The sequence below is a fragment of the Gymnodraco acuticeps genome, unplaced genomic scaffold (assembly GCF_902827175.1).
Source record: "Gymnodraco acuticeps unplaced genomic scaffold, fGymAcu1.1, whole genome shotgun sequence".
Taxonomy (NCBI): Eukaryota; Metazoa; Chordata; class Actinopteri; order Perciformes; family Bathydraconidae; genus Gymnodraco; species Gymnodraco acuticeps.
The window spans coordinates 1,580,001-1,605,814 of NW_022989983.1; the positions used below are offsets into that span (position 1 = coordinate 1,580,001).

At 39.4% G+C, this 25,814-nt stretch overlaps 3 protein-coding genes across 4 annotated transcripts; all 3 read right to left on the reverse strand.

Moving 5' to 3' along the window:
• Positions 1-2,823: 2,823 nt before the first annotated feature.
• Positions 2,824-14,243, reverse strand: tfe3b (transcription factor binding to IGHM enhancer 3b). Of its 2 annotated transcripts, none has more exons than XM_034212252.1 (9): positions 14,086-14,243; positions 12,827-13,053; positions 11,892-12,116; positions 11,285-11,380; positions 8,710-8,818; positions 8,547-8,603; positions 8,274-8,349; positions 6,463-6,628; positions 2,824-4,844 (listed from the first exon to the last, which is right to left on the reverse strand). In XM_034212252.1, exons 2-9 carry the CDS (start codon positions 13,016-13,018, stop codon positions 4,407-4,409), a joined length of 1,359 nt encoding a protein of 452 aa, XP_034068143.1. In that variant the 5' UTR covers positions 13,019-13,053; positions 14,086-14,243; the 3' UTR covers positions 2,824-4,406. The 2 variants fall into 2 exon arrangements, with proteins under 2 accessions (XP_034068143.1, XP_034068144.1); XM_034212253.1 differs by having other exon boundaries at positions 8,547-8,597; positions 14,086-14,242.
• A 526-nt stretch (positions 14,244-14,769) lies between these two features.
• On the reverse strand, positions 14,770-20,902 carry gnl3l (guanine nucleotide binding protein-like 3 (nucleolar)-like). The gene is made up of 15 exons (XM_034212251.1): positions 20,809-20,902; positions 20,673-20,716; positions 19,222-19,317; positions 19,005-19,121; positions 18,814-18,897; positions 18,035-18,170; positions 17,847-17,950; positions 17,592-17,736; positions 17,066-17,153; positions 16,723-16,900; positions 16,492-16,634; positions 16,267-16,403; positions 15,397-15,551; positions 15,114-15,285; positions 14,770-14,863 (listed from the first exon to the last, which is right to left on the reverse strand). Exons 1-15 carry the CDS (start codon positions 20,819-20,821, stop codon positions 14,796-14,798), a joined length of 1,680 nt encoding a protein of 559 aa, XP_034068142.1. The 5' UTR covers positions 20,822-20,902; the 3' UTR covers positions 14,770-14,795.
• Positions 20,903-22,716: 1,814 nt separating this feature from the next.
• On the reverse strand, positions 22,717-24,703 carry LOC117543746 (red-sensitive opsin). The gene is made up of 6 exons (XM_034212255.1): positions 24,552-24,703; positions 23,898-24,194; positions 23,605-23,773; positions 23,356-23,521; positions 23,032-23,271; positions 22,717-22,948 (listed from the first exon to the last, which is right to left on the reverse strand). The coding sequence occupies exons 1-6, from the start codon at positions 24,649-24,651 to the stop codon at positions 22,850-22,852; spliced, it is 1,071 nt and encodes a 356-aa protein (XP_034068146.1). The 5' UTR covers positions 24,652-24,703; the 3' UTR covers positions 22,717-22,849.
• Between the last annotated feature and the right edge of the window lie 1,111 nt (positions 24,704-25,814).

Sequence of the window (25,814 nt, forward strand, 5' to 3'; positions counted from 1 at the left end):
TTTCATCTTATGACCTAATAGATAATAAGTACAAGAAGAAAGAAATAGTCATTATGATAAAATATTTGAGATAGTTGCCTCGAGGTGTTTTCTGTTTTTTCTGCAAATAAAAAAACCTCTGTCAAGATGTCACAGGAAGTAAGTATTACATTAATAATTGATGAAAAGTGTAATCAAGGTCTCACATTCTCATATAGCTGTCAGAATATCCCTGTGCTGCCTCTCATCATTGTAAATGTTTTGAAAATGCTGATTAATAATAGATTAACTTCTCCGCCATTTCTGAGATGTCCACTCATCACTAACAGCTATGAAACCTCAAATACACATCTGACTCTGCGGTAGAGAATGAGGCGGTTTAATTTCATAATATTAAGTGAATTATAAATAAGGAAGTAAGTAAGTAGTAAAGGTTTAAGGTTATGATTTCATTCACAGACATAAAAAAGGCAGGCTGATGCATTTAAAAAATGAATATTAACAATGAACAGACACAATTATAAAATATATATAAATGAAAAGATATGAGTAAAATAAGAATAAAACAAATATATATATATAACTGTTATATTTTATAGTTTGTCTCAGATTAAACGGTCCTGATTTGTTGTCTTTCATTTACCGAGCTTGAAGCAGGATGGATGGAAAACTGGATTGTCTAGCTCTGAATGGAAAGATGGAAGATGTAAATGAAGTCAAACCAAACATCTGTGACTCACCGACCGATGCTTCTGAGTGTCCCATTTTACCTGACGACTCCATTGCAGGTAAATTCACAAAACAGTCATTGTCATTCAATTAGGATAGTCTATAAATACCACAGTGACGCAATATTGCATAAATGTCACCAGTAAAATCCTGATTTGAAAATGTTACTTAAGCAAAAGAACAAACATTTAAGCATAAAATATATTCAAAGTACAAAAAGTAATATCAGTCGTTCTGCATAATGGCCCATTGCATTCTTTATATCATATATTTGTGTTATTATTGAAGGGTTAAGGTGTTTTTTGCAGCTAGTGAAGGTGAAGCTAAACTCATTACTTTAAAGATTGCTTTGTCGCTTGTGAATTTAGATGAAGTATTAAAGTCTCATTAATGCAAAGTAAGTTACTCAAGCTTTCAGATAAATGTTCAAAATTGCAGTAACTACCTCTGAATTGTTATGGAGTAGAAGTATAAAGTATCAGAAAATCAATACTCAAGTTAAAAACAAGTATAGGCCTACCTTTATTTTCCACCACTGTTTGGCGCTTTGGTAAAAATGAAATGTTTTTTTCACCAATTTTTCAGAGCAGATCTCCTCCGAAGACTTATCTTTAACTGACATCCCTATGAATGTTTTCCCAACAGTTATAGGTATACCTTCATCTCTGAACTCTTTTGTTAATCGCTAGCTTTTTTTTTGCAGTTTTGATGAAGATTTGTTCAATTTGTATGTCCGGTGCAGATACCAACTTGCATAAACACCCAAAAGGAGGCGAGAGCGTCGATGTGTTCCCCTGCAGCTCTGTGGAGCCGCCGCAGCCTCTTTGTGCCGCGCGGCCCTCCTCCATGGAGGCCTGCACTGTACAGGAAATGAGTCAGACGTTCACTACCATCAGCCGGAGTCAAGACTGCCTCAAAACCACCACCACGGTCCACACTGAGCCCGATGCTGACGGTAAGGACACACTCAAGGTAACAGATAAACAGTGTATGACAGTTACATGATATGAATATATGTGACAGTTTGATGAGATGACATTAGCTCACACACACAAATAAGTATACTGATATTGAATAAATAACAATAGACAAAAATGTTTTTTTTTAGGATCCCTTCCAACATTTTGAATAACTAGACTGTCTGATATACGGATAAAGAAAACACCCATAAAATGCCAAGCATATTTATTGTTCAGCCCCCGCCACTTCAGGGCTAATTTTGTCCCATTTTATGTTGTGTTGTACCACCTTGTAATGGTTTGTGGCAACATTCAAAATAATTTGGCTTTACAATGTATTTTTTAGAAACCTGATAGGGGCCCTGTTGTGCTTTGAGGGTTTTTTACCTTTCCTGTAGTGTGTTAGGTTGTTGTGCATGTAAAGGGTCTGCAAAGGCTAAAATCCCAAAGTTCACACACTCTCCCCCTGTCTGAAACGCCTCCATTGAACTCCTGGAACATATAGTGACATCACCTCATAACACTTGTGCTTCTATTGGGTAGCGCTCTGACACATTGTACGTTATAGGCTAAGGGGTGGGACACTTTTAAGCGGTTGACCAATCACAACAGAGCCGGCCAGCTAACCAATCAGAGCAGACTGGGCTCTGGTTTCAGACAGAGGGTGAAAAGAGGTGCTGCAGCACAGGCAGTATGAGAAAATAAAACGCTTTTTGAACATTAAAGCATGGAGACATGTCCCAGTAGAGACACAAACTACAAATACAAACCTGAAAATTAGCTTCATAGGACCCACTAAATGTTTTTTTCTCAAATTGAAGCATCCTTGTCTCTCTTTTCCTCTTTCCCCGAGACCTTTGTGCTGCAATCCTTCTGTCCTGCCTGTTCTGTCACCCTCTGGACTGTTTCCTGGCCGTGATGAGAGGCTGTAACGGCTGCATTTGGTCTCTGTGCTCGTGCCTCTGCGGCTGCGAGCCCAGCACCCTGCAGCCCCTCCTCGGCGACCTCTGCGAGTGTCTGGGTGTTCGCTGCTTCCTGTGCGACTGTCCCGCCTACGACATCTGCCTCCAGGCCACCGAGTGCCTGGACCTCGCCATGGAGATCTCCCAAATGCTTTACCACTAAACGCAGCCAATAACCACAGACACACAGGAAATATACATAGGAATCGTTTATTTTGTTAAAATCTTTTCCGAAAGCCAACTTGTAGGGACACAAATGCTACCAGTTCATGATTAACAGTCAATGTTAGCGCTCAGATAAATGTCAAGGTAGGACATGGTTAATATATGGAGGAGGGGGTTAAGTATGAGCGGTAACATCTCTCATCTTATGGGACTAGGAACAACGCAGTTTTGAAGCACTTAGCCATGTAGCAGAGCTCAGAATCAATCAATCTAACCACTAAATAGTTAGAATATATTTGGCTGCTGAGTAGTTTAAAATGTATGCAAGTCAATAACTTGGAGGTTGTGTCGGAGGAAAATAAAAATCAGTCTGTCAGTGTTTTAAAAAAACTCACATTCATGTACTGTACACAAGGTCGCGTAAAGCATCTGACAAATTAAAATGCCTTTCTAAACGTGGCTATTTTATTGAGTAATAATTGCATTGCAGGTTTCACACGACAAACGGTTATACCTTATCGTTACAGACGTGAGGCTAGTGGTTGGTTTAAAAGAAAGTCAAAGCCCTCTCAATTCAAACTACAATGAGCGATAATAAACTATTAGATGCATCACTGTTGATCGTCCAAAAACCGAAATAAAACAGAAGCCATCATCTTTGTAGAACCAGTCAAATCACCCAGTGACAAACAACGACTGACAACACAGATATTAGTCAGAACAGGCGACTTATATTAAGGTATAAAAGTGTAATGAACTACAGTACTGTTGTAAAAGATGAAATTGTTCTCATTCTGTCTTGCATTTCCATTGACTGCGTGAATATATTCAAAAATAAAAAACCGCTGATTTGTAATAGCTACTCTGGAAGAAGTCCTGCTTTGGCTAGCTAGCTGCAGCAGAGAGTGATTTTCCATTGCTTTTAAATGTTATTACAAATACATGCATCCCTGGGCCTTATCCGTCCACTGTGTGTGATAGTAATAAAAACAGACAAAAGCTCTCATAAAATGCATAGACTGCCTTCAAATAAGGTGCAATAAAACTGCTCAAAATAAAATATTCTTATATACAATATGCGGTAAATATTTCCCGATGTGCCAATTCACTTTACATAGATCCCTTCTGTAGCTGCTGGTGAGACAAACCAACATGGAGCAGCTGCTATAAACAAACCCTGATTCCAGTCATTTAAAAAAAAAAAAAAAAACGAAATATAATTTGTTTGTTAAAAAATAAACCTCACAGCTTTCTTCCCTAAGTATGAGCATATAATAAATTCAAGCAAACTTTAAAATCCCTCTTAAATCTCTGAAGTAAAATCTATTTATAGAATGTGTTATCGCTTAATCCATGCCCCTATTATACAATATTACATTTCTTAATAAGATTGCATTTAAAAACCCAGACATAATCATCTGAACAGCTCCAAACAGGAACAATAATCATAATAATAAGGTCTGTATGGCGAAATTAGGAATAACGTACTTTGTCCAATGTTTGTTAGTTTTGATGTTATTGTTTCAGTCCTATAAACAGACTTGTGTTATTTTGGGATGGACGTCCCAGCCTTCTCGTCCCTGCAGACAGTCTCTGCCAATCAAAGAGCTCATCATAAGTCCTCGTCCATCTCCAGGCTGCTCCTGCGACTGCTTGTTTTCGAGGCACAGGGTGACAGAGGGGAGAAGAAAGACTCCCCCCCCCGATCCAGGGTGCACCCGTCGTCCATGAGAATGTCTCCCAAGCTCACGTCGGGGTAGAACTCCGAGGCCGAGGCGTCGTCCAGCTCGGCGAAGCTCAGGCTGCCCAGGTCCAGGGGGCTGCTGAGGGTGACCCCCGCGGGAGAGTCTGAGGATGGGGGGGACAGGAAGGAGGCTGGGAGGGGCTGTCCGACGAGGCCCAGGAGGCTCTGGGAGGAGAGTCCTCCGGCGCTGGGAAGCTGGCCGCTCTGAGGGAGCTGCTGCTGCTGCTGCTGCTGCTGCTGCTGGAGCAGGGGGGGGTCGGGGCTCAGCCCGCCCAGGCCGCTCAGCCGCGCCTGCATCTCCAGCTCCTGGGAGAGAAAGACGGTGGGATTTTTACATGCAGAAGCAAAAGAGTGGTGCAGGAAAGAGTTCTAAAATCCAGAAATGAGTTAGCATTTTACCATTTCCATTACGTTACATTTCATTTAGCTGAAGCGTTTCAATCCGAAGCCGAACAATGAGAGCAATAAACCATAACGATACTAACTCAGAACAACAGTGCAGGTCCTGTATATCCGCTTCCAATAGAGAGGAGAAGTCCCTCCCCTTCCGGTCGAGCTCCATGGGACCTTATTTCAGAAAAAGTATGTATTGAAGTCAATGGCGAGAGAAAGATTATCTTTCGATCCTGTTTGAATTGTGCCACGAATTACACATATGATGTTTGTCAATTTAAAAGATAATTTTGCAAGTCAAAAAAAAATAATTGTGTGGTAAAACTGTGAAGTAACACTTTTTTTTGGTGAAACCGCTCAATGAACTACATCTCCCGTCCCGCACCACACACCAAGACGGCGTCACGTTGACACATTTCACTTCTTTCTTTCAGAATGAGGCGGAAAGTATTAAAAGAGGTGAAAATCACTCCAGGTCTGGGCACGTTGAGAGCTGTACATACACACAAGGGGAGTTAGTCGGTTCCAAGAGCCAGCATGCGGGACCGGGATTCTGGGATTTGTAGTCTTTCTAGTTGCGTATTTTTCATAGTCTTATATTTCAACAGTTTTACGACAAACTGTGATTTTTTTTACATGGAAATAATTTCTTAAGATTGACAAACATCCTATGTGTAATTCGTGGAACAATTCAAACGGGATCGAGAGATAATCTTTCTCTCTCCATTGACTTCAATGCATCATTTTTCAGAAATAAGGTCCCATGGGTCGGAAGTAGATAGCCAAATCATTGTAAGTGCCCGTGCTTTAGTTTCCAATAGGCACATTTTCACTTTTTTTTGGTACAAGCGATCCAGGTGGGACGAAAGATTGGTTGACCTTCTGCTGTCATGATGTCCATGGGGAGCCATGAAGTTATGCATAACTTTTGACTTCTAGACTCTGCATTAACGCTTTAAAAGCATCAAAAGTGGTGTAAATATGTGAAGATTATCCAGCTGAAGAAAACATATAAGTAAGATATTTGTGTGTTGGTCAGAGTTATTTTCTACAAGTAACATTTCCTTTCTTTTAGCCTTTCCATGCTAACCTCTGGGTCAGCCTACAGTAATACGTCATCACTTCACCACTTAATATCCTGAATTGAAAATTAAGACCTTTTAGTGTGAAAAATCTGCTTCAATAATCAACATCGTCACACTTTATGTTGCATTACCACCAACAACTTTCCATAAATTAGATTAAAGGACATCTCCTCCCACATAAGACATGGCCAGGAACATTTCAGAAAACAGGAGACAGTGTGACTTGCAGACCCAGCTATAAACAAATGATATGATTCCATTAGATCTCTGTATTCTGCAGACATTTCTTTATCACATAGGTCTGTGTTTGAGCACTTGCAACAAGCTGTTTATTGGACTCACTTATCACTGTGGCCAGATTTAACTACAACACAGAGTGGAGCAGCTGTTGTTTTTCAAGTTTTGGATACGCCTCCCTCTAACACAGCTCACAAACAAACACTGACCTGGATGCGTAACATTAGACTGTGGTTTGCAAGCTCAAGCTTTTTCTGACGCATATCGATATCCTTGGCTCTCTGCTGCTCCTTCTGCAACTTCCTGATGTAGTCGACGGAGGCTTTCAGGATGGTGCCTTTATTCCAGCGCATTTCGCTGACATCATTGTGATATCAGTAAACATATATTGTAGAGGCAGGAAGGAAAGGAAACACAAGGAAGAGCAAAGGAGATTTTTACTACACAACAGTCGCAGGGAGCTTAGAGAGTACAACCCAAGTGGGCGTGGCCACTAGACATTGTTTTAAAGGTCCCATGTCATGCTTTTCCGGTTATTACCCGTCCCCTTGTGTGTTATGTAGAGTTTTCTGCATGTAAACGGTCTGCAGAGTCACAAACCCTGAAAGTACACCCTGTAGCGAGTAAAACTCTAACACAGAAGAGATCTGTCTGTGCTGCCCCAGAACGCCTCGTTGGAGATTTCTCATTTTCCATTGTTTACTTCCTGGGTACTGTGACGTGCCCATACTCAAATGGACCCATTGGTCCAAATGGACTCACACACACACACTCTCTAAGCGGCGAAACTGTGACACGCTGGGGGGGGTTCTAGTGGAGCCTCGCAGATGGGAGTGCTGCAGCCCCCTCAGCACCCCTCCCCCCGCCTTCCCGTGTCCATTCGCGATGTCTCGCAGACCCCACGCAGCAACCAGGAAATGAACCCAGCTCAAACTGTCCGCTCCTCGCAGCAGCGAGCCGCGCAACGTCCCGCCAACACGGCACCCAGACCCCACGCAGCATTCTCATCTGTTTGTCATTGCTGGTGTCATTTTCTGGTTGCTAACGCCATGGTAACACATAATCACTGATGTTCCGCTGTAATGGTGGTTATCTCATCAGAACAGAGTGGGCGAGCTGACCAATCAGAGCACAGTGGGCTCACAGGGAGGGGGGGGGGGGCAGCAGCTCCAACAAGCCGTTTAGGACAGAGAGTGAATACACATACTTTACAGAGATGCTGTGAGAAACCAATGTGAGTTTGGAAAATTGCACAATATAAATCTATTCTAGTAGACCTCAACAATGGAACTATGATCAGTAGAAATGGCCATGACATGGGACCTTCCCTGTGAGCCCAGTGTGCACTGATTGGTCGGGACGTTGCGAGGCTCGCTGCTCAGTGAGCTGGCTTACTGGTGTGGTTTCTGGGTCGGCGATACAGCGAGAACAAGCCAAACTCATCCTGAGCACACACAAACACTCACAGCCGAAAGTAAAACCAATAAGTGTGGCTTGATATTGAGTAAGAAAAAGGTTTCTAACGCTGTGAGAATGAGTCTGAGAGCATTTCTCCACCATCCCAACTCATCTATTACCAACCAGGGAGCTCTATGCAAGTCAATGGGACTCCCTGTTAGTTGAACATGTACGCTAAAGGTCCCCCCACTGCGTTTGATAGTGACGCCAAGGGATTCTGGTGTGTGAGGGGCTCATGGTCCATTTTGGTAAAGAAACAAATGGAAAATGAGAAATGTCCAACGAGGCGTTCTGGAGCAGCACAGACAGGTCTTTTCTGTGTTAGAGTTTTACTCGCTACAGGGTGTACTTTGAGGGTTTGTGACTCTGCAGACCGTTTACATGCATACAAACCTTCATAACACACAAGGGGACGGGTAATAACCGGAAAAGCATGACATGGGACCTTTAACATCACAGAAGCTACTTCCATTGTTTTTCATGTCAGGGTCTCAATTTTAAAAATAATAATACTAATCATTTCCGTAAATTCCTATCCTGAAAAAAATCAAACTGTGCTTACGAGTCACTTGACTTGGGTATCAGCGTGCCCAGCTCCTTTATACGGTCGTTGATGTTGAATCTCCGCCTCCTCTCGACTGTAGACAAGCAAGAAGAACAAGTCAGAGGGGGAAATTAACACACCTAAAATAACCTTTAACTATCAGTTAGCACTATGCAGATACATATCACATGGACTGGGGTATTCTTGAGTTTAAATCTGCACGGCACTGCATGTCACCTTTGCTTACTGCATCAAAAGTGCTCAAAATGGTTGGAATAGATCTGGACTTACTGAGGTTGTGGTTGTCTTTTTTCTGCCTTTCTTTCATTACCGCTTTGACGTCTGATTCTTAAAAGACAAATTCATTATGAGCTACACAATGAAATATGAACAAGTCATCCTAAACATTTATAGTGAAGTCAAGACACAGGTTTATAAAAGCTGGGTACCGTACCAGTAATTTCCCTTTTAATTTGTGGAAGGTCAGCGGGGCAGGAGTTGCTGGCAGTGAGAGTTGCTGCCATTCCAGGACTGTGGTAAACATCCAGAAGATTCCCTGGGAGCTGCAGGGAAAATAAAAAAGTGTTCAAATATATATATAGTAAAAAATAGTCACTAAATGTGGAAGAGGGACTCAGATATGTTACCTCTGAAGTAACAGAGGTAATACCATACTGTAAAAAATACTTTATTACAAAGTAAAAGTTAAAATACAGAAATATTTGTTTATTATTTATTTATTTATTCTACTAAAATCATACAAAAACAAAAACGTATAATTCATACACACAGGGTTAGCATAGCTTATGGGGAGTAGCCCTCCCGTGCATCATCAATATAATAATGGCATTTATTTCGTCAAAAACGTATAGAAATTAAGGAGTACAAAGAAATAAAGAAAACTAATGAAAACTGGAAAAAAATAAAAAAGTTAGGGCAAGAAAAAAGTAAATGCATATATAAGTAATACTGGGAATATGAAATACTTGTTAGCTGGAGTAATCTGCAAATATAATTGTTTTTACTTTAGTTTTGAATTGTTGATGACTAGTAATAATACTTGAAAGGTCTGGGTGAAGTCCATTCCACGTTCTAACTCCGATTATGAATAAGCTGTGTGATTTGATGGTTGTTCTACAGGGCTTGCTACACAACCAGTTAGGTTGGGTATTTCCTGACTGTGGTTTGGAACTGCTTTTGAATGTTAGTAGGCATTTTGTTATTTGTTATTTGCATTAAATGTACCTAAAAAAACCCAAATTAAAAGTACTTATTATTCAGAAGGCCCATTTTTAAATGAAATACATACATTTGTTGGACAATGACAAGTGAGCCATTCATGTGTTAAACTGTTGCAGTTGGAACTACCTTAGATTAACTCTATACTGTATTTTACAGTGTCCTAATCCACAACAGTACATCATAATTCTTCAACTGGTTGTTTTTTTGTGTTTATAATATCGACCAGGAGTAGGTCGTAACTTATGTAGTCGAACAAATGTAGAGCATGTCAAATTACAATGCCTGATTTCAAATTGTAGTGGAGTAGATATATAAAGTACCAAAAACATACGTAAGAATGTAGAAACCAGCTCGAGTGCGCCAGAATTTGAAAATTCACAACCGGAAAAAATCTGCCCCTTCCTTCAGACTTCCTCACAGAGCCCCTCCTCCAACACACATGGACGCGCACATGACCAATGAGGGCACGGGATAAGTTTGTGCACAGATGGAAGGCTGACAGGCAGGTAGGCCATCCAGTTACTTTAGCCGGGCCGGCTCAGATGATTGGTCGTGCTTTTTACAGCGCCACAGCTTCCACAGATGACATTTTTGTATGGATTTATTGTCAAAGCATTTCATGTATTCATTGCTATCGGGATGTTAAGAGCATTCCATGGAATATAACAAGTGTTTCTGAAGTGAATAACCCACCCCACCTTTAAGCAAAGTACTTAAGGAAATGTACTTAGTTAATATCATAAATTAAGAAGTACTTTATTAATCCCAAATTGGGAAATGTTTTTGTTGCAGCAGCATGTTTAACAAAGTATTGCGCATCGTTATAAATAAAAAAAGGAGCATGAAATAAACAATTATACAATATAAACAAAGAGTGAAAATATAAAAGTTGACCGTGAAGATACAAATATGTAAACTATCTGACAAATAAAACACTATTTAAGGGCTCAATTACAGCAAACTAAATATAAAACTAGGATATTATTTACATGTAGTGTGCAACAATGGCATATTAAATTAAATATAACTGTAAAATGTTAAAAAAAGAGAAACTATGGAGCGATGGTGAGGTCTCTGCTAGCCAGTTACATTCAACTGCTGATTACCGGAAACCTAAAAGCAAATGTTAAGTGTGCCCCATCCTTGCATAAGAGTTATAATCAACTAAGTTTCTATCGTATCAGATAAATGTTATTACATGTTGCACGGAGCAAATGTGTTGAAAGAAAATCCTAAATTTGATCAACAGATGCCGTTTAAGGATTAAGCCCAAAATCCAAATATTTATATTACATTCTTACATATCTAAGTTGGGTGACAACACCTTCAAAAATCACAAAAAAGTATTACCTCAGTGTGCTTTCTTTTCTTTTCTTCCACCAGCATCACCATAATCCTCATATTTTGTTTTCCGGCAAAATGTTGTCAAGCTCTCTTTCTATCTGACAAACGACTTGTTAACCATGCAGGAACTTTTTTATGAGTGCAATCCTCTTGGTTTCACTTCTCCCGTCTTGTGTCCTCTGATACATTTACCCCGCCCAGGCAGCACTTTTGTGACGAATAGTAACTGAGTGCCAAAAGTATATATTTGCTTCTACGACTTCTGAATTCCACACACAAAAGAGACCGTCCATTCACAGAAAAAACACTTTGGGTACAAAAAGTGTGCGGGTTAACCCTGAAATCCTGTGTTATCCTGCCACTGAACACCACCAAAAGAAACTCTAGAGAAAACTTTAACAAAGGAAGTTTTAGTGTTCAAATAAATACATTGATCTCCATACCGTGCTAGGTAGCTGAAGTCCTAAGTCAATCAGCGAAATGATGTCGTCATTAAAACTGGATTCAAGACTAATGATGTCGTCGATCACATCGTCAATCTAGATAAAGCAGATGAGAGAAAACACCAGTGGTCCTAAGTCAGAAACGGTTAAATGTGTCATAGCAATCAACATGTATGTACATATAGTGAGCTTTGTAATCTAAAGCTTACAGTGCAAGCACACAAAACATTTGAAGTAAAGTGGCCTGATTTCAAAGAGGGGAGCGTGTGCAAGAAGAGTGCATGGTTAAACTGTAAGTGCAGTATTTAACATCTTATTGTGACAACAGGCCAACAGGGGTACGAGGACAAAAAGCATGCATCAGCGCAGTGGGACCTTCAGACACATCATTGCAGAGCAAACAAAAAGTAATTAGCTAGAAGTGACCAGAAGGTTAGACATTTAGCTAGAAGTGAGCAGAAGGTTAGACATTTAACTTCTCCAAATTCACACTGTAAGTCTGCAGAAAGGCAGCCGTTGACAGGGTTGTGCAATCTGCTTTAGCAGCAAACCGAAAGCAGCACACAACAAGTTAAACCACTGTTATCAAAGCAGGAATTTCCCATACTTCCTCCTTGTTGGAGCCGATGTTGAGCAGAGCCATAGGGCTGTTGGGGGCACTGCTGGCTGTATGAGCGGCTTCAGGGGCCGAGCTGGACTGCTGCACAGGGGACACCCCCAGGGTCTGAGTGATCGCGTTGTTGCCCAGAGTGGTGGAGAGGTACTGCTTCACCTGCTGCCTCACAGCCTGCTGGATATGGTACTTGGTGGGGTTCTCCAAGTGGGTCTGCACCTGATCAGTTAAAGAGGAGTTAGGGGCTTATGTTCTCAATGTTTTTTTAAATAAAGAACAGAAGTGATACAAATACACACAAGTGTCTATGCTGGGAAAAATATCTGCAACCGAACTAAATCTACTCAGTTGAGAATCTTACATCGCACACATATAAAACCTGCTCTCAAAAACAAAATGGACATTAATGAATCTCTGCTCTGCAGTAAACTCTGGCGATCTTATTCACTGGTTCTGCTCATGTGTAAAGCTACAAAGCTACCGGTCTGGTATTTTGTAAGAACTGTGTGTTCTTTTTGGAATTCCAATATAGGTAAACCCTATGTGCCTCCTTCTTGGTCTTCCAGAAGGTCATATTACAAATATCAATCACAGAGGGATATTTCATTTATTCACTTTGCCGGCAGATTTTTTTTTTCTTTCTGATTTTGGATGAAATGGTGTTTGTTCCCAACGAATACATCTTATGTATGCCTCATTCTTCACTGGATACTTTCCATAAAGTATGGGTCCCTTACTTGGATTATATAATAATAATTATTATCTAATTTTCTTTTGGTCATTGCTTTTCTTTCTCAGGTGGGAAATGGCAAAGGATGAGGATCCTTATATTATCCAGTGTTTTTTACTTCTTACTCTCACCTACGTCCATACCTGAGCTGTTGTATTCTAAATAATAAAGATATTATTTAAAAAATACAAACACTTACTTTCAGCAACTCCACGGGCACCTGTGCCGGAGGCGGGCGGGGAGCATTTGGGGGCAGAGTGACGGAGATGGCTGGAGTGGAGTCAGAGGCCCGGAGCTGGGAGACGGAGACCTGCTGCTGGGCCTCTCGTCTCTCCTGCTCCTGGGCCTGTTCTCGCATCAGCTGCTGCCGGAGCAACACGCGTGAAGACATGGTTAAGGAGAGCTAACCCAGATCTAGGGATGGAGCTGTAAAACAAAGAAAAGGAGAGGATTATAGATATTTTTAAAAGTTTGTCATACTACTATATTATTATTAGAACTACGTTTTCTAGTGATGAAGCATCTTAGATCTATCCAGATGTTAGTTTCACTATCTGTATGTTAATTTATAATGGAAATGTTGTATTTTTCTTATAGTTTAGAAAAATATGTAGCAATTAAAGGTGTATGATATAATCTGGACACATCAACACTTTAGTTCAATGTTTTGCAACCTGCACAATCAAATAATATTTCTCCACACCATATACCAGCTTGCATTACAATAATGCTTCAATAATTGAAATAAAAACATATGATACATATTTTTCTGAAATCCATTCTGCATGATGAGTACTTTTACTTTTGGTAGCCTACTTTAAGTGAATGTATTAACTTTTGAATTTGATTGCAGGACTTGTATTTGTAACAGAGCATTCCTAAAACCTGGTACTTGAAGATCTGAGTACTTCTCCCACATCTGTGTGTCGGTTATCTAAGTGGAAATAAATGGTCAGAGCCGTTATGTCTGCAAGCTGCGGTCCTCTCTCTAAAGAACCACACTGTAAACAAACTGTAAAAAGGCGCATTACTCCATGCCATGTTAATGAATGTTTGGGTAGATTCTCGAGCCATTTAGAGAAGAAATAAACACTTAATGGTTAGCTTTCCTAATGGTAGCCGTTTTCGCAATCTCTATTCTTGGTGAGCTCTAATCTTGCGTCATGACAGTTTGACAGCTCAGTGCTACTAACGGGCCCACAACAACTAATGCTAAAGCTAGCTAATGTTAGTATTTACATCACCGACTCTTTAGTGGTTTAGCTAACGTTACCGACCAGTTACTAACTGTAAATATCGGAAGAATGCTAGCTATTTATGTTGAAAGCAGTCGTTTAACAGCAGCGTCACGTCAAAGTAAAAATAGGAAGTTGCTTTCTAGCTAAGCTAACTAGCATCCGTTAGTTTCCCAAAAAGCTAATGCTACCTAGTTTATTTTAGAGGAAATAATAAACGTACTGTGGCAACAGATGTGTCAAATGAATCAAAAAGATCCGAAGTCCAAAGGTTTCTTTGCCATTTTGAAAGTCCGTGAACACAAGCTCTTCGACAGTCGTGAGCCTCGATACCAGTGTTGTTTATCTTGGGCCGACGAGCTGAGGTCATCGAACCACGCAGGTTACCCGGAACTTGACTGCTGTGAAGTTACTACACTTTCAAAATACCCCATGTAGTGCAGGCATACCCGGATTAAAAGAAGATAAAGTCGTACTATTAAAGTGCAAACGACAATAACTGGGATAAAAAATATATGTGATGTTTATGTTATCTAAAGTAGAGCCGATATACCCGTGTTAACATAAGATAAAGTGGTGTCGTTAAAAATGTAAACGATTGTAATTGGGATAGAACAATTAAAATAATGAAAGTTAAGTGACCTTAAGTGCAACTTCCAAATAGCTCCTCAATATGAAAGAGTCAACATGCATTACAGGTGTACCAAATCAAAACAATTTCAATGGTTGAAGTAACTGTGGCTGATCATTATTATCATTTACCTAGTGAAACAATACCATAACCGAACCATAGACTTGTTATTAAATAAATAAAGGATCAAAGGTATGTGAATCCAAAGTTTTGCATCGGCATCAATCCTGTTCATATAATACTTCAAGACAACAAAAAAACGACAAAACACAAATATGTATTCTTTAAATCTTTTGTTTTAATCAGTCATCTGAAAAGGAGAAATCCATTGCGGCTGTCAAGGTGTCCGAGAGTTTAACAGAAATTTTGTCTGTGGAGAAAAACAGAACACATGTTACATTTAGCATGATTACACACAACATACCTGGTTATAGAGGATTAGCCACTTAAAACTTATTTTCCTACTTTTTGCACATTTGTTTAAATGAAATCACTTCAAAGGCTGGTTTACAATTACACTAGGATAAAGAACAGATATATCCAGTCTTTCTAGCACAAACAATCCATACGACGGACAAAAAGACATACATTATAAGACTGAGACCAATATTAATACAAACCTGCTCTTTTCTGTTGCTTTTTCCTTTTCTTGCCAGCAGCCCGGAGTGCCTGACCCTGCTGTAGAGGATGCACACCCACAATATCCTTCAGATCTGGAGCCTTGTCTGCTGCATCCCCAGGTAACGGAGTCTTTGACCTCGGAGATTTGATCTCCACTGTCATAGGTCCAAACTATTTTGAGCAGAAAGGAAAGTGAAGTTAAAAGTCAGTTTATAAATGCATAAAGTGCAAAACACACTTTACTGAAGTTAACTTGAGTTGTAAGAACTGCACTGTTCACACCTCTATGTCCTTGGCATCCTCCATGGATTCAGTTTTGTCTTTGAATTCGGGCTCTTCCCACATTCCCAGGTCAGAAGGCAGTTCACCCTGGCCCCCTTCTGTCATTCCGGTGGTTTCCATGCAAAATCCCATTTTGACATCAGGACAAGATGACTCTGAAAGACAGCAAAGAGCATATCCAACTTTGAACAACTACTTTCTTTTTTAGGGTGTTTAAAAATGGAAGCCACCATTTCTTTGCACTCTCTTAGTCCAATCTAACCGAACTGTTGCCGATTTATTCAGGTATCGTTTTGAGATACCTGCTTGCAGAACTACTTTTTACCAAAGAAAGTAGACGCAATTGCTGACGGCCAGGTCTGTTGATTCTGGGGTTTCTACATCCCAATAGACTTAGACATGGGACGATGAAAATGTCACGTTGCAAAATGTATCCCGATCATAATATGCTTAACACTCTTAAAATGGCACTAAAACACATTATTGAAATCAATATATTCAAGCATCATCTTGTCAGTGAAAAGCAGTCAAACAATCCTTAATAAAGTCATCAAAACTCCTAAACTGCATAAGTAAAGGATTATAATTCAAATGTCAACATTATGCAAGTCTGTGCTTCCTCACATGATAATTAGTGTATTTATTTTGGATAAGGCTCAATTTCTTTTACTTATTTACCATAATAGGTGAGCTAGACAGCTTTACTCTTGTAAGAATATTCCAGAAAAGTGTCTCATTCAAGTTTAAGTTTTAAGATCAACTTCATTAATCCTCCAGAGGAAATTCAGTTCTTAGTTCTGTTGTTATTTTACTGTCAGTTCAACAATGTAATCCTGTGTCATCTCGTCCCTAACTAGAAGTAACTTTTACCTGCAAGAACCTCCTGATTTCCTTTTTCCAGCTCATCCAAGTCAAAGGCTTTACCCATCTCCGTAACAATCGCAGCGCTGACGTGTGTGGGGAGAGTGTGTGTCTCTGGAGGGTGCGTGAAGTAGCTGATCCTTCCCCTAGATAACACAACAAGCTGGATTTAATGAAGTGCCAAGAACTGATTGTCAAACCTCGAAAATTCAGATTTTTTTCTTTTTTGCTCACCCTGTCCAGTCCATCAACACACTCTTTGCTGCTTTGTCAGTGTCGGGCAGTCCTCCCTTTCTTAGTTTGCCTTGACGTCGAGCAAGCATGGCTAAAAACTCAAGAGCCGTGCGAAAGTTGGGAACTCCGTAGTGCTTAAGGATCTGGCACATCCGGGGAAAAATACGTTAATTGCGTTAATTGCAAGAGACACAGTCGAGCAACAAACCAGAAGGCTGCTATGTGACTCACCTCGGCCTTGTTGCACCGTCGCAGGATGGCTTCAACGGGTGAAATGGGGTCAACCAGCTGTTCGATTTTCACACAGTTGCGAAGAATCATTGCGGCGTCAGATGTTGATGTTGCCATGACAATGCCAGGGCAATCGAGGAGCTTAATGTGTTTGTCCAGATGCACCTGTTGAAGGCACCTGAAATACATCAAACCCATTAATGCTGAATGATTTTGAAAAAATATCTAATTGCGATTATTTTCATGGATATTGCAATTGTGATATGTAGTATGAGAAAAGAAAAGAAAGTTTAATTACTGCATCCGGAAAGTCGCCCTAAGGAAAAGCTCATCATGTACTTACTTGGTGACACCAGGAGTGGCTCCAACGTTACACGCTCGTGCCCGTTTCAAACTGTTGATCAAACTACTCTTTCCCACGTTAGGAAAACCTTCAAAACAAGAATCGCAAAATGATTTCCTTTAGGAAAAGGTCTTTGAGCATGCAGATGGTCTGCAAAGTTTCTCTCTCACACACTCCTTCCTGCCTGAAACGCCTCCATTGGATTCCTTTTTACTTCCGTAACATAGTGACATCATTATGCAACAATTCCGCTTGTAACACATTGTACATTATAGGCTAAGGGGAGGGACAGCTCTATGGTTGACCAATCACAACAGAGCCGGTCAGCTAACCAATCAGAACAGACTGGGCTCTGGTTTCAGACAGAGGGTGAAAAGAGGTAGTATGAGAAAAATAAAGAGCTTTTTGAACATTAAAGCATGGAGACATGTCACAGTAGAGGCACAGAGTAGAAATATGAGCCTGAAATGTTGCATAATCTGTCCTCATTATCACAGAAAGAACATGGTTTCATGGGGCTGCTTACCTACAACACCTACGGTGATGGCTGTCTTTATGTCCAGGTTGCGACAGTAGTTGGCGAGTAGCTTCATCAGGCAGTCTGCTCCAATGCAAGCACTGGTACTGAGGAGCTCAGGGGTGGCTTGGGTCACTGGAACGGTACTGCGTTTCTGTCCATGGCAAGAAACAGAGGGACAGAATTATGTTATTCCGTGGATTTTATGATATGAATTTCATCAGCATATTCGTATAGCAAAAATATAAATATTAAACTCCATACCAAGTTCTTGTTTTGTTGCTGAGTAGATGCTTTGAAGGCTAACGTGGGGAACTCGTTACGAAGATATTTAATCCACTTCTCCACGATTTCCTTTGACACCAAATCTTTAATCAAAGCAAAGGCAAATAAGTCAAGCATTGATTATTTGACACAATAAATAAAAATACAATCCCTTACCAACAACTTACCAATTTTATTAAGCACCAAAACTATCTTCTTGTTGGTTCCGCTCTGAATGACGGCCTGCTCCACCTGAGGACATCTGCAGCCCAGCGGGTCACGTGCGTCCAAAACTTCCAAAATCACATCCGAGGCCTCCACCACCTTCATTTTATATAAAAAAAATGTATGTTCTCAATTCTGTATCTCACATCTGAACAGCAGGATTTATAAGGCAGGACATCTATACCATCCAATGTATATATATATATATATATATATATATATATATGTATATGTGTGTGTGTGTGTGTGTATTATTGATTCAACATGTGTGGGCAAATCAATTGATGGAAACACAATTGATTTATTTACTTTAGTGTGTATTTGAATAATTTTTGACTTTCGAGAGCTATTACAACGGGGCGACTGTGGCTGCGAGAGGGAGTGCGGTCGTCTTTCAACCAGAAGGTTGTGGGTTCGATCCCAGCCCATGCAGTCAACATGTCGATGTATCCTTGGGCAAGATACTTAACCCTGAGTTGCTCCCGATGGCCAACGGTGTGTGAATGTTAGGTCCTAGAGTAAGGTACACTGCTCTGTATGAATGGGTGTGAATGGGTGAATGACATGTATGTAAAAGCACTTTGAGGGGTCTTAAAAAGACTGGACAAAGCTCTATATAAGTACAGTCCATTTACAACGAGGAAATTGCTCAAGTTGCAAAGCGAAAATTCTACGTTTACGTCTCTAAAATGTAATTTTCATCAGACATGTCAGTTGACACATGTATTGAACAACAACATACCTTTTTAAATTCTCTGTAATATGTCTTTCTTGAATTCTCGTTTTCAAAATTTACATTTTTCTCCAAACTCTGCATATCCGACTCCTGTGAAGACAGAGAAGAAAACAGAAATCACTACAGTGGCAATTTGCGCACTATGCAGGTATTATAATTGCATTCCACTAAATAGTCATTAGACAATAGACATTTACCTTCTGCTCAAACTCTCTCTGCCGCTGTAGGATGTCGCTCTGAAAGCTTTGCAAATTCCTCCTCTTCATTTGCTCTTGTTCTCTAGAGACTTTCTGTCTGTCCTGGAGTTCTTGAAGCTAAGAAGGGAATTAACAAATTAAGAGAGTTGTTACATTTATTTAAAATATCAGCAATGTAACCTGAACAACAGTACAGGTAAAGATGTCCAGTGTTCACCCTTTGCTTTCGGACTTCTTCTTGTTTTCTCTGCTCTTTGACGTGCTGATCTGAACTCTTTGGCCGCCCTGAAGCATCACTTCCTCCATCTTTGTTCTGCAGGCAGGAAAACAAGACGAGTGTAAAATGATCCGTTTATTTCATTTGGAAACTCTGGAATTATCAAGATAAAGATGGATGGTCACAAGCCAACAAACAAAGCTGAGCTTATTGTTTATAAATCCAAAATGTGTGTAATAATACATATGTACTTGTGTTCTGTGCATTAATTCATGTTTAAAACCCACTACATACTTTTTGTTATTTTGCCAGTTTTCATTTTCAGCAAATACAACTTGTGTTAATTTGACTCAACCCCATACCTAACCAAACAACAGAAATGTATTGTTTTTGCAGTTAATCTTCTTCATCATTGAACTCCATCAACATTGTAATTAGGCTTTAAATATTTTGGGAAGCACTTTCTTTGGCCCTCTACAGTCTACAGGTTATTGAATAGGTGTTACAGTTCCAATAGGGCTAACCCTGTATATTAACATTGTATTTATAATTGGAAGAATATATTTGAATAAGCAACACAACTGTGTGTTCCAGCTCATTGGAGGCATTTAAGTGCACTTGACACTGAAACAAGAAGCTGTTCCTACTGGCAGTCAGAGGTGTGAAGTAACTAAGTACATTTACTCAAGTACAATTTTGAGAGACTTATACTTTACTTGAGTATTTCAAGTTTTCCGCTAGTTTGTACTTCTCCGCCACTACAATTCAGAGGCAAATTGTGTACTTTTACTACCCTACATTTATTTAGTACCTTAAGTTACTTTGCAGATTTTGTTTAATGAGGTGAAATATAATCAACACATAAATAAGGCTAGTAACACCTGGAGGACATTTTCAAACTACCCTGCAGTATACACATTAATTAAAACTAGCTGCACTAATGCAGCAATAATTATAATCAAAACATATAATATATATATATATATATTGAAGTCGGCCAATCTGCATAAACAGTAGTTTTACTTTTAAGTATATTTTGATGCTATTCCTTTTGTATTTACTATTTACTTGCACTATTTGTTCTGTTTTATTGTGTTGCACTGTTGTGACCTAAGATTTCCATCGTCATAATTACACTGTAGCTATGACCAATAAAAGCCTAGAACCTTGAGTACTTTTTCTTGAGTAAAATGTTTAATACAGGACTTGTACTTGTAACAGAGTATTCCTACACTCTGGTACTTATACTTTTATTTAAGTAGAAGAGCTGAGTACTTCTGTTTTAAGAATTATATGCACAGTGACACTGACGCATCTGAATGCTAAATCAAACCCGAGTATGGCAATGAGGTTAGCTCGGACATTATTATGTTTCTTCTTGAAAATAAGAACTTCTGAACCAGAGCATGTTTTGACTCCATCAGGTTAGCCATTAGCCCGGACACGCTTACCTTAAATTTCCCCATGAAGTCAAGACGCTTGTTCTTTCTTTGTTCTGCAAGTAATTACATAACACAGTTAAAACTATACAAATATTAGAATAATAAGCGAGTGAACACATGGAGTCAAGTTTAATGAAATACGTACTAGTTTTAGCCATGATTTCACCAACGACTTCACTGACTTCACGTGTAAGGGAAGAGGCAGCAGCGTCGCACAACAATGACGTTACCCAGACAACATCCGGCTGCATGCATGTCAAAATAAAATACCATGGTTCCCAAACTGCGTAGAACAATTGGCAGGGAAAACTCAGATCTTGTACTGAAGTAAAGTAGAAGATCTGAGTGTAGGAATACTCTCTTACATTAAACGTTGTCATGTATTTTATACATAAACAGGTGTCCCCTCTGTGTAAAGAGAGAAAAAAGATTCGCTCACTTTTTGTCCTGATCCATTTATATAAAAACCTGGCCACTTTATGATGCCATAACGATGCTGTGGTTGAAGTACTCATTGTGCAAATTAGCAAATTTCTGAATAATATATATGTTATGTCTTGATTATAATTGTTGATGCATTAATGTGTTATCAAAGATGGTAATGCAGTTAGTTTAATTAATTTGTATACTGCAGCTTAAGAATGTAACTCCAGGTGTGACTAAAGCCTTATTTAAGTGTTTCTACCCTGCAATCAAAATCTGCAGGGGAGAAGTACAAAAGTAGCAACACACTGAAATAGTTAAGAAGAATACAAGTCTCTCAAAATGGTACTTAAGTACAGTAGTTGAGGAAATGTAATTAGTTACAGCACTGACATCAGGTATCAGATCTGAGACTGGCTCACAGATTTTATGCTCAGTTATCATGACATGTGTCTGTCTACCTGTAGGCTTAATGCTGGCTATTAAAAGGAGCCCTATAATAATAATAATAATAATAATAATAATAATACGGAGAGGCTGCGGCTCAGTGGTTCGCTGTGTGCGCTGAACTTAGTGCGCTACTGCAGTAAGCATGTCGTTGTGTCCCTGGACAAGACACTTCACCCCAAATTGCTCTTGCCCACAGTACTGAATGTATGTAAGTCGCTTTGGATAAAAGCGTCTAACAAGTAACATGTAATGTATAATGCTTTGTTTTGATATATATATATATATATATATATATATATATATATATATATATATATATATATATATATATATATATATATATATATCCCTGACAATCCTACAAAAAACGTACTGAAATACCATGTTACTGATTTAAATTAAAGGGGCCTTATTATATTAATTTTCATATTTGTATGTTATGCCTCCAAGCAGCACATCCCCATGATGTTATAGAGGACATATTATGCTTAGGCTCATATATTCTGTGCCTCAAAAATGTCTTTATTTTTGCTGCAGCACCTCTTTTCACCCTCTGTCTGAAACCAGAGCCCAGTCTGCTCTGATTGGTTAGCTGGCCGGCTCTGTTGTGATTGGTCAACCGTTTAGAGATGTCCCGCCCCTTAGCCCATTATGTACAATGTGTTGGAGCTCTGAGTGTAACAGTGAAAGTAAGAAAGTAAAAGTAATCAGGTAACTTTTTTGTTTTGATATTCAGATTACTGATTATTACAGGTAACTAGTTATTGTAACAATAATACATTTTAAAACATTCAAACAGACATGTTGCTTTTTTCTCATTTTTTAAAACAATGTTTCACTTGTTGAAAGGTTTGTATAGTCTTAATGCTGAATGAAGAATAAAGATCATTTCGGACGCCGACTTCAATCAAGTATATTTTCTTTTGTGTTTCTTTAAAGCCATTTCTTAAGAACTGATACCAAGATGTGCAATCTGGGGCTACCCCATGGCTCTTATTTTTATGGTTACATTTTGAAATGTTAGCAAGGTATCTTACAGTAACAGTAACACCACTGATAAGGAAAATGGTATCTAATCTCCTCTAATGTGAACCGGTAGTTTAAAAAATCACAGAAGGAAACTGTTCAACATGCTTGATATTCTTTTTATTTTCATCTGAAAAAGACCATTCATATAATGATTAATTTGCTTTATATGTATATGTTGTCTTTTGCAGAAAGCTATATTTGCTAGAAAAAAAAGGAAGATGAAACAATATATATTTACTGTACAATTCACAATGGTTTTTCCAAAAAGAAGAACTTCAAGAGCTTTATGCCGGAGCCACAGAGGAGACTTCTGTCTTTGAAGAGGACACTTCAGATCCATCATCTGCTTCTTTTCCAAAGAGCTGCATGATGCATGCACGGAACTGAAAAAAAAAAAAAAATGTTAGCAATTGTAAACAAAACACATCTGATTTAAACAGAGACAAAATGTGACTGTTGTACCCACCTGTCGGTTCATAAAGACATAGATAACTGGGTTGTAGATGGTGGCGCTCTTAGCAAAGTATGCGGGCAGGGCAGCAGCCAGAGGGTGGAAGGCATATCCAGGGTTAGCCGCGGCAAAGCAGGCGAAAAATGTGTAAGGTCCCCAACAGACTATATACGCTATTATCATGACAACGACCATTCTGGATACATCCCTCTCAGCTTTCTGGGTTGACTCTGATTCCTTCTGCTGCAGGGCAACCTGTGATCAACAAATCAACACAGTGTTAGATTCTGTCAGGCTGCGATCTACTTGATATATACAACTATTGGTGAGAGAACTCACGGCACGGATAGCCATCCAGACTGCAAGGTAGCATAGGAGGATGATTAACAACGGAATGAAACAGCATGTGATCATGAGAACAATCATGTAGGACTGGACTCCAGGGTCTTCACTTCCACTGAATACATCAGGTCCACAGGAAGTCTTCAGTCCATGAGGCCAGTACCTGATTTGGGAACATTTTAAGTTTAAGGTTCTTATGATTGATTTAAACGTCATGTTTTTTTAGGTAAAATATAATCAGGCTACCTGCTCCATCCAAAGATGGGGGGAGCACACCATACTGCTGCCCAGACCCAGGAGAACACTATTCCACCTGTGGCCCATGTTGCATCAAACTTGACATTTCCAAAAGGTTTGCACACAACTACCCATCTCTCCCAGGAGATGATAGTCAGGGACCAGAGAGCAGCAATACCTGTGTGAAGAAATAAGGACACTCAGTGAAGGTATTTAAGCCTGATAATAACATATGTGACACGAAGAAAACTCTCTTTCCAAACAATCTTCTTAACCATAGAGGAAATATTGTGAGCACTTACCACAAACTGAGACAGTGTAGCCCTCAAAGACGCACATTGGGTGTCCAAGAATGAAGTAACCAAAATACTGGTTGCATACACTGATGGTGCTGGCGAAAACAGTCTCTCCAAGATCAGCAATTGCAAGATTGACCAAGATCCAGTTCAGAGGGTGTTGGAGTTTCTTGAACTTTGCTGTGGCCACCAAGACGAGACCGTTGGTGAAGACTGATAACACAACCACAACTAACATCCAGAGCGTTGAAAGATTGTAAATCCATCTTGGAGCAATGTGGTAATTGGGACCCTCAAAGGGATCTGAAAGGGGGAAAAAAAAGCAATCTGGTATTTAGTCTTACAGTTTTGAATCTCATGTAGTCCAATAAACGTTGTACTCTCAATCTATTGTCAATGTCAAATAAACATGAATACTAATAGTACATTGAGTTTAATGTCTGAAATGTTCAACTGTTTCATCGGTCAAACTGTCAATTTTGTTGGAACGCTACATTTTAAATGAGCAATTCAATTCAAATAAGTTCAACCAAGTTGCTTTAAAAATGACGGAAGTCAGAAAACCCTTCAAAAATCAACAAATCCTTACATATGATTTAGCTTCTTTTGGTAAACGATACAACACCATTGTATTGCTAAAAATAAGACAAAAAACTGTACCTTTGGTATGATTGCTGTTTGTGTAAACGAAGGCTGATCCTCTTGTCGAATCTTCTTGTCGCCTGGCTGAAAATACCTGTTTTCCCCACTCTTCTGCCATAGTGATCGTAGAGGGAGGACCTCAGCAGCTAAACTTTCACTTGCAACCTCGTTCAACGAATTGTGCAACACGTCTCACTTTAGCTTTTATACCTGTGCTTCATAGACCTCTGATAGGATTAGGTGGTTTGGTTAACTGTGCTACTTGGCAGTGAAACCAAAGCAGATAAGCAAACTTGTTTGAACTGTAATTAAAAGCATTAGTTTATTGCCTTAAGACACAAAATGCCAAAATAATCCTGGTTGAAAGCGGATATACGTCTACTCCGTTCAACTGAGGATTAGGTGATTTAGAGATAAGCGCAATTTTGAGCCATCATTTACTTTTATTGAGACCTGCCGGGAGCAATATTGTCTATTTCTATATTTCTATAGTATACAAAACAAGCAATAAAGCTACACAGAAAATGTGAATGAAATGACTTCATCTTCAAACCGCTTTATATTTTCTTATACCTTTTAATGCAGAGGTTTATTCCACATAGAAAAACTTTTACTCTCATTTCAAGTTGTTCCCTGAATATAAATACATTTGTAAAATCAAGACAAATGCAGCAGAAATGTGCATCAACTTCATTTTTCTTGTGAGTGTGTAATGTCTCCCTCTATACAAGGTGACACGTACTGTATATCTGCCATATGTTTATGTGAATGCTTGTGTTTTAAAAGCGTTTTAAGTCGCTCCAAAGAATAGAAATACATAAGCTAGATCAATTGGTCCATCTGCAATTGTTCTATATTGTAGTGATATAATAGGTTAGTCCACATTAGAGGACAGCCAAGTGTTAAAGCAGCTTTATTGGACAAGGAGTGATCCACAGAACTATAATAGCGACAGTCGCTGCCCTGAATGTCAGGCCCTTTAATCCCTCCGGATAGAGAGTTCACATCAGAACACAGGATTTTCAGACCCCGCTTTGATCCTGCTGAGCACGTCATGCTCCTCATGCCAAGGGCAAAGCTGGAGATGCTAACGTTTCCGGAAGGATGGCACAACCAAACAGCAGGAAAGGCCCGAAAAGCTTGTTCGTCCTGTGACATAAATAATTATCTGTGGCCTATATAGTCAGGATAAGTGGCCTAACTAACAGTTACAGTAAAATAAGAAGAAATCAAGGGAAATATAACACTTTCTATGATGCCCATGTTTTTAATTTAATTTCT